Source organism: Anomaloglossus baeobatrachus, chromosome 7 (genome assembly GCF_048569485.1).
Source record: "Anomaloglossus baeobatrachus isolate aAnoBae1 chromosome 7, aAnoBae1.hap1, whole genome shotgun sequence".
Lineage (NCBI taxonomy): Eukaryota > Metazoa > Chordata > Amphibia > Anura > Aromobatidae > Anomaloglossus > Anomaloglossus baeobatrachus.
The window spans coordinates 239497737-239517779 of NC_134359.1; the positions used below are offsets into that span (position 1 = coordinate 239497737).

The 20043-nt window shown below is 45.1% G+C and overlaps 1 protein-coding gene across 1 annotated transcript in view; it reads left to right on the plus strand.

Annotated features, from left to right (window-relative positions):
- The window catches only part of XYLT1 (xylosyltransferase 1), a 458133-nt gene that overhangs the window by 312181 nt on the left and 125909 nt on the right, over positions 1-20043 (plus strand). The window contains exon 5 of the mRNA XM_075317980.1: positions 17487-17567. Coding sequence (XP_075174095.1) covers positions 17487-17567 — 81 coding nt within the window. The remainder of the gene's footprint in view (positions 1-17486; positions 17568-20043) is intronic.

Consider the following 20043-nt stretch of genomic DNA (forward strand, 5'->3'; position numbering starts at 1 on the left):
GTAAATGAAACCTTCTTGTTTGCAGTATGTAGGCTAAATGTGGCTATATTTTATGCCTAGGTTGCAATGCTAGTTACTATATTAAGAACCTATAAAGATGTGAGTGAACCAGCCAATATAAAAGTATATAATCTTTATTGAAAAATTTGTTAAAAGACAAACACATAAAACAGACAATGATGAGGACACATACAATTAACCTCAGGTGAACCAAAATATACAAGCAATAAATAGCATAAGTGCATAATGGTCATGTATCGGAAAAAAAAAAAAAAAAAAAAAAGTGCACCAAAAAAGGTGCTGTCCAAGTTTCTTTGAAGAGCCAATAGTCTTTAGGTAAATGAAGAGTGTCCCAAAGAACACCAATAAGGTGGAACTATATTAAATTTCAAGCTAAACAAAGCTTTTTTCTTCATTCAAGACTAAATGTATGAGAGCCACAATCCTATTGCTACAAAACGTGGCATATAACAGGGGAAACAAAGAATACATGTGTCTATGATATTACCAGGATATAATCCTATAAAATGCAAACATAATAGTTTATAAAAAGCAAATCCTGAATGGATCAGGTGGTATAACCACAACAATGTTTCCAAATGCCTACAGTCCCAAACAGGGGAGAAGCAGGATCTCAACCATACATATAAAGAAAAGGCAGAAACTGACACAAGTGTCAAAATATAACACTTTTTTCCACAGGGCTGGACTAGGAGGCCATATTCCCAGTGTAATAATCAGAAAAAAGGGCGGAATGGCTGCATTACCACAGTACTATACCTTTACAAGGAAACAGAGTCAGCCATAGGACCGACCCAAACACTGTGGTGAATCCACAAAAACACACACCAGAAGGGTGTTACAGGGCCCAGACTAAAAAGCCATATTCCCAGTACTATAGCTCACAGAAAGGCAGCATGGCTGCAATACCACAGTAATTTGCCCCTACAAGGGAACAAAGTCAGCCATGAGAACCAACCTTAGCACTGAGTGGCAAGCCCACAAAGACACAGACCAGGAAGATAATAACCTGAGGATAAAGGTACCCCGACACGTGTTTCGCAGAAAAGCTTCTTCCCCTTGGAAGAAGCTTTTCTGCGAAACACGTGTCGGGGTACCTTTATCCTCAGGTTATCTTCCTGGTCTGTGTCTTTGTGGGCTTGCCACTCAGTGCTAAGGTTGGTTCTCATGGCTGACTTTGTTCCCTTGTAGGGGCAAATTACTGTGGTATTGCAGCCATGCTGCCTTTCTGTGAGCTATAGTACTGGGAATATGGCTTTTTAGTCTGGGCCCTGTAACACCCTTCTGGTGTGTGTTTTTGTGGATTCACCACAGTGTTTGGGTCGGTCCTATGGCTGACTCTGTTTCCTTGTAAAGGTATAGTACTGTGGTAATGCAGCCATTCCGCCCTTTTTTCTGATTATTACACTGGGAATATGGCCTCCTAGTCCAGCCCTGTGGAAAAAAGTGTTATATTTTGACACTTGTGTCAGTTTCTGCCTTTTCTTTATATGTATGGTTGAGATCCTGCTTCTCCCCTGTTTGGGACTGTAGGCATTTGGAAACATTGTTGTGGTTATACCACCTGATCCATTCAGGATTTGCTTTTTATAAACTATTATGTTTGCATTTTATAGGATTATATCCTGGTAATATCATAGACACATGTATTCTTTGTTTCCCCTGTTATATGCCACGTTTTGTAGCAATAGGATTGTGGCTCTCATACATTTAGTCTTGAATGAAGAAAAAAGCTTTGTTTAGCTTGAAATTTAATATAGTTCCACCTTATTGGTGTTCTTTGGGACACTCTTCATTTACCTAAAGACTATTGGCTCTTCAAAGAAACTTGGACAGCACCTTTTTTGGTGCACTTTTTTTTTTTTTTTTTTTTTTTTTTTTCCGATACATGACCATTATGCACTTATGCTATTTATTGCTTGTATATTTTGGTTCACCTGAGGTTAATTGTATGTGTCCTCATCATTGTCTGTTTTATGTGTTTGTCTTTTAACAAATTTTTCAATAAAGATTATATACTTTTATATTGGCTGGTTCACTCACATCTTTATAGGTTCTTACTGCTTAAATGAGTGTAGCTATCTTTACTTTTTGGTCATTCAATTGGTTCTTAGTTACTATATTAGTTTTCCACTGAAGGTTCATCTTTTTATTCTCCAGATCCAGATAAATATGATTGCTGTTATGGTATCAAAGAAATACGGCACTCAGATGGGAGTACATGATAATAAGTGCTTTAATTCAACACAGTGTGTAAATGATTGGTGACGTTTCGGTCAAATATTAGACCTTTATCAGAATCACACAGCCATTGATGTTGTCAGTGGGTATATAGTATCCAGCGCAGTGTAAATATGTGATCACATCGCCCTCCCCTAGCATCGTGATCGCATATTTACACTGTGCTGGATTCTATATATCCACTGACAACATGAACAGCTGTGTGATTCTGATGAAGGTCTAATATTTGACCGAAACGTCACCAATCATTTACACACTGTGTTGAATTAAAGCACTTATTATCACGTACTCCCCTGTCTGAGTGTTGGATTTCTTTGATACTGTATTAAGGATTTGGACCCTATCCAGCTACCTCTACATGCAGAGTGCCGTATCTTCTCTGTCTAATGATTGCTGTTATGGTTAGGGCTCAAGTACATGACCTTATTTTCAGTTATTCAGTGGGGGTAACTTTTTGATCACTGACCTGTTCGTTATTTTAAAAAAAAATTGCAGCATGTGCAAATCTCCTCCTAGAATCAAATGGCACTCAGCCATTCAAGTCTATGGGTAAGTTAAAAAAATAAATAAATAATCGAACTGCACTCAGATGACATCCGAGTGCAGTCTGATTTTCATGGAGAAGATGAGATACATCTTTTTTTTTTCTCTCCACCTCCAAGAAAATCTGATCCCACCCTGGTCAAACTCAGATCAAATTAGAACAAAAGAGAAAAAGGAATTATTTTAAAGGTCAAAGAATGACAAAATCTTCCTTAATATGTATTTAAAAGCCAAGGGGGGGGGGTGTAAGTTTCAGTGAAAGAACCTATTGTAACGTGAAGAGATATATGTATAAACAAACAAAAGTGATTACAGTAGATATACAATACATGGATTTCAGGTTCTATCAGATCACATTACACATAGACGCAAAAACAAGTACATAAAGACCCATGCAGAGTAGACACAGGTGGTATTGCACATTGCCAACACTGGAGGTATACTAAACCTCATATCTGGTGTCCATTAAGGTATGTACTAAAGGGCTAAGAGGAACAATGGCTCAATCAACAAAATAATTAGGACACAAAGGAAAATTAGTAAATACTTACTAAAGTGCCAGAGTCAGTAAATGTGCAAGGTGGCAGATAATCTCCGTGTGGGGGAAACCCCAATGTGCGTTTCGCGTAGGTTATAGCCGCTTATTCATAGGAAGATATGAGATCAGAGTCTGATTCAAATATTTGGACGATTTTTTTTTAGATGTGGAGAGAATGGTCGAGGGAACCCACTCTTATTGTGAGCATGTGAGATGAGACCTATCAAGATAACTCAACTTAAGCCATGCTAGAGAAGAGGGCACTTCATGCTAGTGGTTAACTAGGGTCTATAAATCCACCCATGTCTCTACTAAAGTTTACAATGCATAGTGATTGTAATCTAGTATACTTTTCATGTTGATCATGAATCTAAACAATCGTGCAGGCAAAACGCTCATTCGTTGGGTGAAATTATTTGTGCTGCATAAATAATCATTGTTCTCAGCAGTGCATCATTCTTTGTAAATAGTCTTGTTACTAGCAGGTTAGACGCACTGAAATATACGCACTAAGACAAGAAGAAGAAAAACCCAGCTCACCCTTTCAGGAGATTAGAGCATCAGCCAGAACGGTGCACGGACCTTTGGTAGATAGACCTTGTTACCACGAGGTTCAGGGAGAGGAAGATAATCCAGCATCCAGTTCCAGAATTTTAAAACATCAATTTTATTCAGAAAAAAGTTAAAATTCCATGTTCCATAGTTGCATTAAAAGCGCATCATAAGAGGTGTAAAAATGGATACGCGTTTCGGACGTATGTGTCCTTAGTCTAGAATCTAGACTAAGGACACATACGTCCGAAACGCGTATCCATTTTTACACCTGCTATGATGCGCTTTTAATGCAACTATGGAACATGGAATTTTAACTTTTTTCTGAATAAAATTGATGTTTTAAATTTCTGGAACTGAATGCTGGATTATCTTCCTCTCCCTGCACTGAAATATACGTATACTACCGTGGGTTCAATGTGCATACGAAAAGCAGTCTGCAACTCTGCATGTGAAAACAGGCTTTTAAAGGGAATCTGTCACAGGTTTTTGCTACCTTGACTAAGAGCAGCATAATGTAGGCAAAGAGATCCTGAATCTAACAATGTGTCACTTAGATTACTGTCTGCACCCGTTCTGACACAATCAGAATGTTTAGATTTAGTCATGTAGTAGAGATGAGAGAGCTGTCCATGCCCACCTGAGAGATTGTACAATGACAGCGAGGTGTCAATTAATTAGGGGAGAAATCATGGTGGACTGCCATGTGTTTGACATTGATGTCTAGCAATGATAATCACTTGGTGATAAAGCCCTTAGGTTAAGTAACCAACAGCGCACAACCTGATAAGAGAGGCACAGTTGATTTTTGTTTTTTAACACCTACAGCATGTTGTCCTCAGATTACATAGCAAAAACCAAGCAACTGACAATAAACAAACACATTGCATGTCGGTGGTCGTTTAGTGCTGCCAGATAGTTCATGTATACAGGCCCTAACATTTACAGTATTACTGCAAGATAAAGAAACAAAATATAGGAAAGAAAACTAATATACACTATTTCAATTATGGCAGGGAAGGAAAAGGACAAGCAAATAATTGTCTCTCTATCTCTCTATCTCTCTATCTATCTATCTATCTATCTATCTATCTATCTATCCCTCTATCTATCTATCTATCCATCTATCTATCTATCCTTCTGTCTATCTATCTATCTATCCTTCTGTCTATCTATCTATCTATCCTTCTGTCTATCTATCTATCTCTATCTATCTATCTCTCTATCTATCTATCTATCTATCTATCTATCTATCTATCTATCTATCTATCTATCTATCTATCTATCTATCTATCTATCTATCTATCTATCTATCCCTCTATCTATCTATCTATCTATCTATCTATCCCTCTATCTATCTATCTATCTATCTATCTATCTATCTATCTATATATCTATCTATCTATAAATAAAATGCAATGGCGTGTATTATGGGAATTATTCACTAGGCCATGGACAAGCAGTTTGTGAGCAAATTAAAGAGCAGTGGAGTGGGTTGATGTTTAGTCTAAGGAATAAATGAAGCAAGATGTGAAGATTCAGCAAATTAGAAAAAGGGAACTTATAATGAGTGTTTGTCCTTCTTGCAACTGTCCTGGGGCTTATTAATACATATTGGTTTGGCATTTTGTGTAGGTTTCCTTTTTTTTCAGCATTGGCTCGAGGCATTTTGCGATTTCAAGGGATATCACTATAAACTGTTCTGCATAAACGAATATACAACTCCTAACAATAATGAGATTTTTTTTCTAATCCGTAAGATTTGTTAAACCAATATATCTAATTAGATTAAGCATTGAAAGTCTTGGGGATTGAGTTGAATGCCGCTCTTCTTACTGGATGCATTTAGGTTAATGTATTATAAACTGTTCTATAGACCATGAAACTGTGTCAATCACCTACATAGAGGGAACATGGATATTTTGTAAATGCCGGTATTCACAAGCACGTCCTCATGCTTCCATGCCTTAGGATCATGCTTGCCTTTATTACTCCAGACATTGAGGATTCTCACTTTTTACCTGCAACCTTTGATCCTTAAAGAGATTGTTAACTGGATATGGGAAAGTTGACTTTTCATTAGGGATGATTGAATACCTCAAATATTCGGCTTGGCGAATATCCGACGAATAGGTTGCCGCTATGCGAATATTCGATGTGCAATGTAAGTCTATGGGAAGCCCGAATAGTTTCGAATGGTTGTTATTCAAGTTTCCCTTAGACTTACATTGCGCATTGAATATTTGCGAATAGTCGAATAGCGGTGACCTATTCGGCAAATATTCGCGAAGCCGAATATTTGAGGTATTCGGTCATCCCTAATTCTCATATCTCCCAAGTACTGAAATTTAAGGAAGTGGCAAATTATAGATCCATAATTTATTATAATTAAAAATACTCATAAGTCATAAGTTTTTATTAAAGAGGACCAGTGACTGACCCTAAATGTGTATTTTATTTATCTGGTGTAAATTCTGGTGGTCTTTTGAAATCCACCTTGTTTTTATTTTGTCCTCGCACCTCTCCATTCCTGAGCTATGGCTCTAGTATTTAAATCCAGTCTTTTTATGCCAACTGGGTGCCACCATCAAGAAGATGGCTCATTATGAAGGTTTGAAGGCCCTGCCCAGATCAATTAAAAAAATTTACTTCCAGGGAATTGTCTGAGAAATGGAGAGGTTGAAGGACACAAAACAAACACTACCAGATTTAGGAGAACAGCATTTGCCATCATCAAAAAGATGGCTCATTGAAAAAAATAGATTTACTTACAGGTAAGTGGAGGGGTCATATCTGAGAAATAGAGAGGTTGAAGGACACAAAATAAACAATGCCAGATTCACGAGAAGAGCAGTTGCCATCATTAAGAAGATGGTGGCTCATTATAAAGGTTTGAGGGCCATACCCAGATAGATGAAAATAATAGATTTACTTACAGGGAAGTGGGGGGACCATATCTGAGAAATGGAGAGGTGGAAGGACACAAAATAAACAATGGCAGCTTTAGGAGAACAGCAGTCGCCATTATCAAGAAGATGGTTCGTTATGAAGGCTTGAGGGCCATACTTAGATAGATGAAAAGAATAGATTTACTTACAGAGAAGTGGGAGGACCATATCTGAGAAATGGAGAGGTGAAAGGACACAAAACAAACAATGCCAAATTCAGGAGAACAGCAGTTGCCATCATCAAGAAGATGGTCGCTCATTTTGCAGGTTTGAGGACCATACCCAGATAGATGAAAATAATAGATTTACTTACAGGGAAGTGGGGGAAGGGGCATATCTGACAAATGGAGAGGTTGAAGCACAATTCCAGATTCAGGAGAACAGCATTATTTACGCCAAGAAAAAAATAAATTACATGCTTATGGCAAACAATAGGTGATCTTTAAAAAGGGCATGATAGATAAGGTCATCAACCTTCACATTCGCCATACATTTTAAAAGAGAGGTAAGCACATTGACTGCATTCATCTACATTGAATTGGATAGCTGATTGCTGCCCCATTTCAGTCGTCTCAAAAGTGGGACCTACCGCTAACAAGTATGTTGTGTCTAATTTATAGATATGCATTAAAGGTGTTGTCCTGTTTGAGAAAATACCAGCCAAACAAACTGCGATTTACTCACTGGCCCTAAGTCAACCGAATGTGTATCTGCCGCTGTTCCTATTAACTGATATTGGTTTCAGCGCTAAAGTGACATCAACAGTGAGACAGCCAATCAGTGACTTCAGCAGCTCTGAGCGGGATGTTTTGCAGGCAAAGCCATTGAGCTCAGTGACTGGCTGGTGTGCTGCCAATGTGACGTCAGCACTACAGCCATTATAATACACCGGTACCAACAGTAGAGACTCAGCGGTGGACCTGGGGACAGTTAGTAATTTGTGTTCTTTTTTTATTCATGACAAACTGTGATGGACGACTGGTATTTTCTGAAAGGGGACAACCCCTTTAAATCCTTCACATGACCATATGTATTGTTTTGACTTCTTTTTTATAGAAAGGCAGAGCACAGTTTGAGTACTACAAAAGAAGAAAAAAAAAGTATTCAGTTCACCAGACTGAGCAAATGTTGCATGGGAGTGGTTCATGGAGGCTCTGAACCGCCTTCCAAGCGACAGAGACCAGGAATGAGAAGGAATCCAGCAGCCACAGGGTTCTCGGGGTTAAAGCTCCATTTTATTAAAGTTCAATCATCAAAAAAGGAACATAAAGGAACAAAAACTACAAGCCATAATGAAGGTCTACGCGATTCAGGCACAAAAAAGCCCTTCATCATGACCAATCTTGATTAAGGGCATTTTTTTAGCCTGAAACGCGTAGAATTTGTCTACTGTTTTTCATTATGGTTTTTAGTTTTTGTACCTTTTTTTAATGATTGAACTTTAATAAAAGATGGCATTTTAACCCGGAGATCCGTGCATCTGCTGGATTCCTTCTCACATCTTGAGTAAGTTTGCTGGAACGCACACCGCTTGTATACAGTAAGAAAAAGACATAAGGTGACTCTTGTATTTCAATAAATTTACCGGATAAAAAGTTTATTTCCACTTTCAACTTTTAGAGCAAATGAAGGAAACTGTTTCTGAGTCATTCCCAAATATCTTTCTCGCTAAATTGCATCTTTACATGTCTCGGAACGTACACTAAGAAGTTTGCCATTGAAACTATTTCATGTGGAAGGATTGTTAAGTAAATCCACTAAATGTCCATTCATCTCACTGAGATAGGGAAGTAGCCAAGCGGAAAATGTGGAACTCTGTGCAGCATTCTGGATAGGGAAAGTTTTTCTTTTCCCTATAGCTGCCAAATGGAAGCGCAAAGCCTAACCCTGGAAGGCATTTATGTTCACTTGAGTAAACATGGAAAGAGGCCCTCACTGGTCTGAAATCATTAATTTCCGCATTGTGGTGGGTGTACATCTCAGCATCCCTTCTTCCCCGTGTAATTTAGTAGTTAATATATCATTTGTTTAATCATTTGTTTATTTCTGAAGCTTGGGAATTTGCTTTCCTTTAAAGAGAACACAGAACATTCGCTGTAAGCCAATTTTATTTCATGAAGAAATAACTTTACGGAAAGAAGGCCTCCCACCAAAAATGTCATCCCCTAAACCAGTGTTCCCCAACTACAGTCCTCAAGAGCCACCAACAGATCATGTTTTCAGGGTTTCCTTAGTATTGCCAAGGTGATAATTCCATCACTTGTGTAATATTAGGGAAATCCTGAAAACAAGATCTGATGGTGGCTCTTGAGTAGAGATGAGCGGACCCATGGAAGTTTGGTTCCGCAGGGTCAACCGAACTTTAAATTAAATTAAGATTGGTTTGGACCTGAACCTGACCTGAACCCCAATGGAAATCACTAATTGGGCAGTTCAGGTTTCCACCCACATCAAGCCAGCCATAAACAGATCACTTCCAGGTGCGGATGGGCCAGGTTTTCCCATTTTGTTGCTTGGTGCACCCTACATCCGATCATGCAGTTGTTACCCCCAATACGAGCCATTAAAACACTGCAAGCACTGAGTGTTCCTGAGCACAGTGATGCTCGCTCGAGTAGTGTTCATACGTAAAGTGTCCAAACTCTGTTTTATGTGTAATGTCTGCATTTGGTAGGTACACCAAACCTCGGGTTCGTTCATCTCTACTCTTGAGGACAAGAGTTGGAGGAACACTGCCCTAAACATTTCTAAGAATATATGTAATGTGGTTGTATTAAAATACTTACCGATCTCGATCTTCTACAGTTACCAGGTTCGCTCTGGTCCTCTTCTGAGGTGGGCTTCACATCAGTGATATTCTGCCGCAATGCCGCATCTGGCACAAATGTGTTAAACTTCAATGCATTTCCTATGGACTAGCGGCAAGTACCAGTCACATGCGGTTGCGTGCATCATACACAACCGCATGTGATCGGAACTTGCCGCAAGTCCATAGGAAATTCATTGAAGTGAAACGCATTTGTGCCGGATATAGCATTGTGGCAGAATACCGCTGATGTGAAGCCCGCCTGATTCATGTGCGTCTCCTTTTTCCACTCACACAGGAGCACTTCTCTTTCCACCAATGTATGCTTATGAGTTTCAGAACAAGGCTCCATAGACTAAGGCGGGCTTTGCACGTTGCGACGTCGCAAGCCAATGCTGCGATGTCTCACGCGATAGTCCCCGCCCCTGTCACAGGTACGATATCTTGTGATAGCTGGCGTAGCGATAATTATCGCTACGCCAGCTTCACATGCACTTACCTGCCCTCTGACCGTTGCTCTGTCCGGCGACCCGCCTCCTTCCTAAGGGGGTGGGTCGTGGGCATCACAGCAACGTCACACGGCAGGCGGCCAATGGCGGCGGAGGGGCGGAGATGAGCAGGATGTAAACATCCCGCCCACCTCCTTCCTTCCGTATAGCTGCTAGCGGCAGGTAAGGAGATGTTCCTCGTTCATGAGGCTTCACACACAGCGATGTGTACTGCCGCAGGAACGAGGAACAACATCGTACCTGTCGCGGCACCGGCATTATGGAAATGTCGGAGCCTGCACCGATGATACGATAACGACGCTTTTGCGCTCGTTCATCGTATCATCTATGATTTACACATTGCGACATTGCAAGTGACGCTGGATGTGCGTCACTTTCGATTTGACCCCACCGACATTGCACCTGCGATGTCGTAGTGTCCAAAGCCGCCCTAAGGCTATGTGCGCACGTTGCGTAATTACATGCAGTTACGCTGCGCTTTGTCGCGCAGCGTAACTGCATGCGTCCTGCGTCCCCTGCATAATCTATGAAGATTATGCAGGAGCCGTGCGCACGTGGCGTTTTAGAGCGCAGCGCTTCGGCTGCTGCCCAAAGCGCGCATTCTAAGAAGTGACATGTCACTTCTTTTGTGCGTATTGGTTGTAATGTCGGTCTCTCTCGCTCTCTGTTTGTCTGTCGGTCTCTGTGTCTCCCTGTCGTCGGTCTCTATCTCTCTCTGTCGGTCTATCCCTCTCCCCCCTCTCTCATACTCACCGATCAGCTGCACGGCGTTCACACTGCTCCGGCGGCTTCTCCTGCTTTTGAAAATGCCGGCCGCCCATTATTCAATCTCGTATATCCTGCTTTCCCCGCCCACCGGTGACTATGATTGGTTGCAGTAAGACACGCCCCCATGCTGAGTGACAGCTGTCTCTCTGCAACCAATCACAGCCGCCGGTGGGCGGGTCTATGTAGTGCAGTAAAATAAATAAATAATTTAAAAAAATGGTGTGCGGTCCCCCCCAATTTTGATACCAGCCAGGGTAAAGCCACACGGCTAAAGGCTGGTATTCTCAGGATGGGGAGCCCCACGTTATGGGGAGCTCCCCAGCCTAAAAATATCAGCCAGCAGCCGCCCAGAATTGCCGCATGGATTAGATGCGACAGTCCCGGGACTGTACCCGGCTCATCCAGAACTGCCCTGGTACAGTGGCAATCTGGGTAATAAGGAGTTAATGGCAGCCCATAGCTGCCACTAAGTCCTAGTTAATCGTTGCAGGCGTCTATGAGACACCCCCAATGATTAACCTGGTGAAAGTAAATAAACACATACACCCGAAAAATCCTTTATTTGAAATAAAAGACAAAAACCACCCTCTTTCAGCACTTTATTAAAGTCCCCAAATACCCCTCCAGGTCCGGCGTAATCCACGAGGTCCCGCGACACATCCAGCTCTGCTACATGAAGCTGATCGGAGTGGCAGTACAACACCGCCGCTCCTGTCTGCTCAATGTAGAAACTGAAGGGAATCGCGCTGTCAGCGGGGACGTCACTGAGGTAATGCCGGTGTGTGTGCGGGGATGATGTGGGCTGTAGTGTCAGGATGTGTGCGGGGATGTCGGGCTGTTTGCGGGGATGTCGGGCTGTGTGCGGGGATGTCGGGCTGTGTGCGGGGATGTCGGGATGTGTGCGGGGATGTCGGGATGTGTGCGGGGATGTCGGGATGTGTGCGGGGATGTCGGGATGTGTGCGGGGATGTCGGGATGTGTGCGGGGATGTCGGAGGTAATGTCAGGATGTGTGTGGGGGTGTGTGCGGGGATGTCGGGATGTATGCAGGGATGTCGGGATGTGTGCGGGGATGTCGGGATGTGTGCGGGGATGTCGGGATGTGTGCGGGGATGTCGGGATGTGTGCGGGGATGTCGGAGGTAATGTCAGGATGTGTGTGGGGGTGTGTGCGGGGATGTCGGGATGTATGCGGGGATGTCGTGATGTGTGCGGGGATGTGTGCGGGGATGTCGGAGGTAATGTCAGGATGTGTGTGGGGGTGTGTGCGGGGTTATGTCGGGATGTGTGCGGGGATGTCGGGCTGTGTGCGGGGATGTCGGGCTGTGTGCGGGGATGTCGGAGGTAATGTCAGGATGTGTGTGGGGGTGTGTGCGGGGATGTCGGGATGTGTGCGGGGATGTCGGGATGTGTGCGGGGATGTCGGGATGTGTGCGGGGATGTCGGGATGTGTGCGGGATGTCGGAGGTAATGTCAGGATGTGTGTGGGGGTGTGTGCGGGGATGTCGGGATGTATGCGGGGATGTCGGGATGTGTGCGGGGATGTGTGCAGGGATGTCGGGATGTGTGCGGGGATGTCGGAGGTAATGTCAGGATGTGTGTGGGGGTGTGTGCGGGGTTATGTCGGGATGTGTGCGGGGATGTCGGGCTGTGTGCGGGGATGTCGGGCTGTGTGCGGGGATGTCAGAGGTAATGTCAGGATGTGTGTGGGGGTGTGTGCGGGGATGTCGGGATGTGTGCGGGGATGTCGGGATGTGTGCGGGGATGTCGGGATGTGTGCGGGATGTCGGGATGTGTGCGGGGATGTCGGGATGTGTGCGGGGAGGTCAGGATGTGTGCGGGGATGTCGGGATGTGTGCGGGGACGTCCGTGGTAATGTCGGGATGTGTGCGGGGACGTCTCTCAGGTTACCCGCGGCCACAGGTCTCGGGTGGAGTACTCGAGCTGGCCGCGGGAAACCTGAGTGACGGCACCGGTGATCGTGTGGCTCACTGCAGTCACTCAGATTTGCGGTCACAGGTGAGTCCTTAATCTGTGACCGCAAATCAAGCCGCGGCACACGCACAGAGCCGCGCGATCACAATGAAGTCGGGTGAAGTTCACCCGAGTTCATTCTGATCGCGCGGCTGTCTCCCGCAGCCAGCCATGTGCTCTTTTTGACATTCCGGTCCCAGTCGGCTCTGCTGCAAGTCTATGGGGATGCAGCAGAGCCGAGTGGGACCGCACCGTCAGTGCGCTCTGGATGCTTTTCCCATTGCAGAGAAAGCATCCAGAACACATGAATTCTGCAGGAATGTGCGCACGTTGCGTTCTGCCGAATGCGTCTCAGAACGCAGCTTTTCGGCTGCGTTCTGAGACGCACATGCAGTGACTATTTACGCTGCGTAATAGAACGCAACGTGCGCACATAGCCTAACATTGTGAAAGTGACTTCCAGTCCACACATATATCTTTGTGTGGTCCGGCAAGTCTGATATCAAGTCACATGACCCAGAAGAGGACTAGAGCAATGCTGGAAACTGGGGAAGATGGCCATTTATAAGTATTTGAATACAACTACATGACATGTATATGTAGAAAGGATTTCTGTGGATATAATTTTAGCTGAAATTGCTACTTTAAAGGTACTTTGTTAGCACAGAATGACTGGTCAAACCAAGCACAGGTGCTCGGAGCACTATGGCACGGCCAGTCATTTAAACACCTTCCCACCTGCTTGTTTTCCATCTATCGTTGCCCTTCATTGGCTCTATGAAGCCAGAGCTGCCAATCACAGAAGAGGGTAGGGTGGAGACTGAGGGAAAACAACCGGATGGGGATGTGTATTTAAATGTCTGGCCACACCATGATGCTCCAAGTGCCTGTACTTGGTTTGAGCATTCATTCTGTGTTGACAAAGACCTTTTAATTGGTTAAACCCAAAGTAGTAGGGGATAACTCACTGATCACTGAGACTCTGCTACCTGGGAACTGTGGTGTTCAAAGCCTTGTCTTGAATGAAGCTGACATACAACTGCTCGACATTCACTCCTTTCATTGTCTACGGGACTGCTGTTCAGTCCCATAAACAATGACTATAGGTTAAGTAGGCAAATTCCTTCTCCATTCAAAGATGGCGCTCTGCACAGCCTGGTTCCCATGTTGAGTCTTAGGGCGGCTTTGCACACTACGACATCGCAGGTGCGATGTCGGTGGGGTCAAATTGAAAGTGACGCACATCCAGCATCGCAGGCGACATCGTAGTGTGTAAAGGTTCGATGATACGATTAACGAGCGCAAAATCGTCGTAATCGTATCATCGGTGCAGCGTCGGCATAATCCATAATTACGCTGACGCGATGGTCCGATGTTGTTCCTCATTCCTGCGGCAGCACACATCGCTGTGTGTGAAGCCGCAGCAGCAAGGAACATCTCCTACCGGCATCACTGCGGCTTCCGTAGGATATGCGGAAGGAAGGAGGTGGGCAGGATGTCGGGATGTGTGCGGGGATGTGTGCGGGGATGTCGGAGGTACGGGGGCGGGCACTATCGCGTGCGACATCGCAGCATCGACCTGCGATGTCGCAACGTGCAAAGCCCGCCTTATTCTCGGAATTGCTAAAGGTTACAGCTGTCAGTTTCTTTGAGATGAATAAATTATCTTCTATACTGGAAACAGGAGATAACTTTATATTTTGGAAATATTTTATTATTATTATTATTATTATTATTATTATTATTATTATCCTCTGAGATCCAATCTCCTCCATAAACAGGTTCAATGGAGCATGAGATTTTTGAGTGGAAATGACAGGGTGGAAAGGGAAGGGGTTCAAGGGATTTTCTTTTCTTTTCTAAAACTTTGCAAAGGGGGCTAGATTTATAGTGTTAGGGTATAGGAACTTATGAATACCCATTCCATATTGCATTATCACAATTTGGAGTTTTGCTCATGTTTTAGATTGCATATTAGTTTATTGACCCACACTATGGGCTGTATGTTACATACTTACATAGGTTGAACAAAGCCCTCGGTCCGTCTAGTTCAACCTTCATCCACCAATTCTACATTTTGTCATTAGATCTTTTATAATCAACAATGTTATGTGTACTGATGAAATAATCCATCATCATGCATTTTTTAACAGCTGTTATAGTATCTGCCATTACTACCTCTTGTGGTAGGGCATTCCACAGTCTGACTGCTCTAACTGTAAAGAACCCTTTCCTATTTAGCTGTCGGAATCGCTTTTCTTCTCCACGCAGTGAGTGCCCCCTGGTCCTTAGTATTGTCTTTAGAAGGAATAAGTCATGTGCCAGTCCTTTATATTGACCACACATGTATTTATACATATAAATGAGATCTCCTCTGAGACGTCTTTTTTCTAAGCTAAACATATCTAACTTTTCCATCCTGTCATCATATGGGAGACCTCCATTCCTTGTGTAGTCTAATTTCCCGTCTTTAAAGTGCCTCTAACTTCTGAATGTTCTTTTTAAATTATGAAGCCCAAAATTGGATCCCATATTCCAGATGTGGCCTTTCAAGTGATTTGGGGTAACAATACGTTGGGATCACGGGATCTAATCTCTCTTTCTATACACCCTAGAATCTTGTTTGCTTTAGCAGCTGCTGCCTGACATTGAGTGCTGCTGCTCAGCTTATTTGTAATGAGAATACCCAAGTCCTTCTCCTGTTCTGTAGTCCCGAGTTTACTTCCATTTAATGTATACGCAGTTATAAGATTACTCCGTCCTAGGTGCATTACTTTACATTTATCAACATTAAATCTCATTTCCAAGTATCTGCCCATTCTGACATCTTATCCAGATCGTTTTGTAATATTGTACTATTAAGGTCAGTTTTTAATATCCTACATAGTTTGGTGTCATCAGCAAAGACTGACACTGTACTATCAATCCCATCCACAAGGTCATTAATAAAGAGAGTAAAAAGAATCAGTCCAAGCACAGATCCCTGCGGCACCCCACTGCTGACTATAGCCCATTTAGAGAATGTTCCATTTATGACTACTCTTTGTTTCCTATCTTTTAGCCAATTCCTTACCCAGTTGCATATAGTTTCCCTTAGTCCCTGCTTCTGGAGCTTCACTATAAGGCTATTATGCTATTTCATTAATCCGTAAAATATATTTTGGTCACACCAACTGTAGTAAAATAGTACAGCGGCTTATGGTGAATCTTGTAGGGCCCATTGCAAGATTTCCAACTATACCAGATCTATATTAGAATTGGTTTTATTGTTTTCTTGCATATGTACCCCAGTAGGTTTCTGGGACTGTAACCCCTCCACCCACTATAGTCCACTTTGACAATGCTTTTTGTTAGGCCTAGGAAACACGGCGAGAAAATCGGAGCGGGTGTAATGCGATAAAAAATCACATTCCACTCGGACCAATATTACTCTATGTGTATTTTCTCATCCTCAATCGGACCAAGAAAATAGTCGCAGCATGCTGCGGGTGCAATGCGATCCTGTTTCATTCGCACCCATTCAAGTCTATGGGGTGAGAGAAACATCGCACTGCATTCGGGTTACACCGGAGTAATGCGAGTGCAGTGCAAGAATCGCAATAGCCGGCAACAGAGGAGATAGGGAGATAAATCCCTCCTTCCTCACTGCAGCGCTGGCCCTCCCCTCCTCAGTGCTGGCCCTCCCCTCCACAGCTGTGATCTGATCACAGGATCATATGACACTCGACTCCCCTTGTGCTGCGAGCGTGAGCCGAGTGTCATGCGAGGACTCACAGTAATCCCCATGTGGCCTCAGCCTTAGAAAGGTTCTTCATCAATCAAGCAAAACAGTGAGATTCCTGCTGCTGCGCCTAAAGCCATCAACTGTGATCTTGGCGATAATCTGGCAGCAGATGTTTACTTTTCCTACAGCACCACCACTGGAGAAATATAGTATTACACTGTTCTGTCAACTTAATGTTTGGAAGTAGTGGATCCTCCAGTGGGAGACATGCTCTGTGTGGCTATTTTACAGGTTTTTGATGAAAATGTATTTTTTGACCCAGAAAATCCATTCAAGGCTCTAATTAGCTGTTAATGAATTGCACTCTAGTCCTCCAAGTGTTTACTAGCTACACCTCGTCTGCATATTTAATACAGATCTTTATTGGTGTCTCCATCACCCTTTACAACATATAACTCTATCTAGGTGTTACATAAATAACTCATTAGTTGGTGAACTTCTCACCATAAGCCATCATCTGAGGCTCTAGCGGGTTTTTTTCCTTTATACTATTCATTTCTTCACATCTTTTTCCTAGAGTCACCTGGGTTCATTGATTACTTTCTCTATTGTCTGTATATAACTAACAGCAAGTGTCTATGATCATCTAGATGTTACGATACATTTCAAGGCCAGTGTTTTCAGTCTGCTCATAATGGAAGCCTAATTGGTGCTGATACATTCCACAAATCATCTTTACATGTAGAAGACAAGCGGTTCTGTCTTGTTAGAGTTTATTAGAAGCTTGTAGACCAATAAGTCGATTCTTTCGGCTCCCGACAAGATCCATGTGGCTTATATGTCCCATATTTAATGTTTTCACAGGACTAATGACCAGCTGGTGGCATTTCTCTCAAGATACAGAGATATGAACTTCTTGAAGTCCCATGGAAGAGACAATGCAAGGTAATTGTAAATCTGTCTATGCTGTTATATTTAGCTGGTAAAATTGGTAGAGGATCAGGGTCTTAAAAAATCAGTAAAGTCACAACTAATGATGAGCAATTCTCCTGAAATTTGAAAAGGGCAGTTTACTCCAACTCTTTAGACCCCATCTATATATATAATTGCCTTATTCTGTCTGTCTGTCTGTCTGTCTGTCTATCTGTCTGTCTGTCATGCTCCGAAATTGTGTCCTTACGGTGACACAAAGCTGATTGGCCGCTGGGCTCGCCATGGCCCCGCCCCCCCACACGGATTGGCCTCTCTCCCCGGCTCTCTGCAGGCCCCGCCCCCCTCACGCAATGCACGCTCGCTCTGGCCCAACTGACACGGAGCCGCGACTCCCAGGTGAGTACACACACAGGCATCAGATCACACTCACTCTCACACTCACTCTCACACACACCTCCCACATCACAACATGCTGGGATATCACTTGCTTCTACATCGGCTCCGTCAGGATCCCGGCAGCGCCAGACATAACCTTGCGATGCTGGGATCTTAACGGAGGCCGTGAAAGCTGGTAACCATTATAAACATCGGGTAACTAAGGTCCCTTAGTTACCCGATGTGTATCATAGTTACCAGTGTACACCGGCTCACACTCACACACACATCACACACACATCACATCGCATCCACACATCAAGGTCCTGCAGCGGCGGAAAATACAGACACATAACAGCACACACATAACAGCACACACATAACAGCACACACACAAATCAGATCACACTCACACACACCTCACACATCACATCGCATCCACATACTCACAACATCCTGGGATATCGCTTGCTTCTCGGCGGCGGTACTGTGCTGTTAGCTTCCAGGACCTGCGGGAGGATCACATGGCCAGAAGCATGTGATACCTCCGGATGTTGTAAGTATAAGCGCGTATGTGCGATATCGTCAGTGTCTGTGTGTGTGAGTGGATGCGATCGGGTGTGTGTGAGTGGATGCGATCGGGTGTGTGTGAGTGGATGCGATCGGGTGTGTGTGAGTGGATGCGATCGGGTGTGTGTGAGTGGATGCGATCGGGTGTGTGAGTGTCGGCAGAGGAGCACGGCGTGCTGGAGGAGGCTGGGAGCAGAGAGGCTGATCATGGGGAAGGCTGGGAGGAGAGAGGCTGATGCTGGGGGAGGCTGGGAGGGGGAGGCTGGGACGAGGGAGGCTGATGCTGGTGGAGGCTGATGCTTGGGGAGGCTGATGCTGGGGGAGGCTGGAAGGAGAGAGGCTAATGCTGGTGGAGGCTAATGCTGGTGGAGGCTGATGCTTGGGGAGGCTGATGCTGGGGGAGACTGGGAGGGGAAGGCTGATGCTGAGGGAGGCTGGGAGGAAGGAGGCTGGGAGGAGAGAGGATGATCCTGGGGAAGGCTGGGAACGGGAGGCTGATGCTGAAGGAGGCTGGAAGGAGAGAGGCTGATGCTGGGGGAGGCTGGAAGGAGAGAGGCTGATGCTGGTGGAGGCTGATGCTTGGGGAGGCTGATGCTGGGGGAGACTGGGAGCGGAAGGCTGATGCTGAGGGAGGCTGGGAGGGGGAGGCTGGGAGGAAGGAGGCTGGGAGGAGAGAGTCTGATCCTGGGGAAGGCTGGGAAGGGGAGGCTGATGCTGGGGGAGGCTGGAAGGAGAGAGGCTGATGCATGGGGAGGCTGATGCTGGGGGAGACTGGGAGCGGAAGGCTGATGCTGAGGGAGGCTGGGAGGGGGAGGCTGGGAGGAAGGAGGCTGGGAGGAGAGAGGCTGATCCTGGGGAAGGCTGGGAAGGGGAGGCTGATGCTGAGGGAAGCTGGAAGGAGAGAGGCTGATGCTGGGGGAGGCTGGAAGGAGAGAGGCTGAGGCTGGGAGGAGAGAGGCTGATGCTGGGGAAGGCTGATGCTGAGGGAGGCTGGGAGGGGAAAGCTGATGCTGGGGAAGGCTGGGAGGACGGAGGCTGATGCTGGCGGAGGCTGGGAGGGGGAGGCTGGGACGAGGGAGGCTGATGCTGGTAGAGGCTGATGCTTGGGGAGGCTGATGCTGGGGGAGGCTGGAAGGAGAGAGGCTAATGCTGGTGGAGGCTAATGCTGGTGGAGGCTGATGCTTGGGGAGGCTGATGCTGGGGGAGACTGGGAGGGGAAGGCTGATGCTGAGGGAGGCTGGGAGGAAGGAGGCTGGGAGGAGAGAGGATGATCCTGGGGAAGGCTGGGAACGGGAGGCTGATGCTGAAGGAGGCTGGAAGGAGAGAGGCTGATGCTGGGGGAGGCTGGAAGGAGAGAGGCTGATGCTGGTGGAGGCTGATGCTTGGGGAGGCTGATGCTGGGGGAGACTGGGAGCGGAAGGCTGATGCTGAGGGAGGCTGGGAGGGGGAGGCTGGGAGGAAGGAGGCTGGGAGGAGAGAGGCTGATCCTGGGGAAGGCTGGGAAAGGGAGGCTGATGCTGGGGGAGGCTGGAAGGAGAGAGGC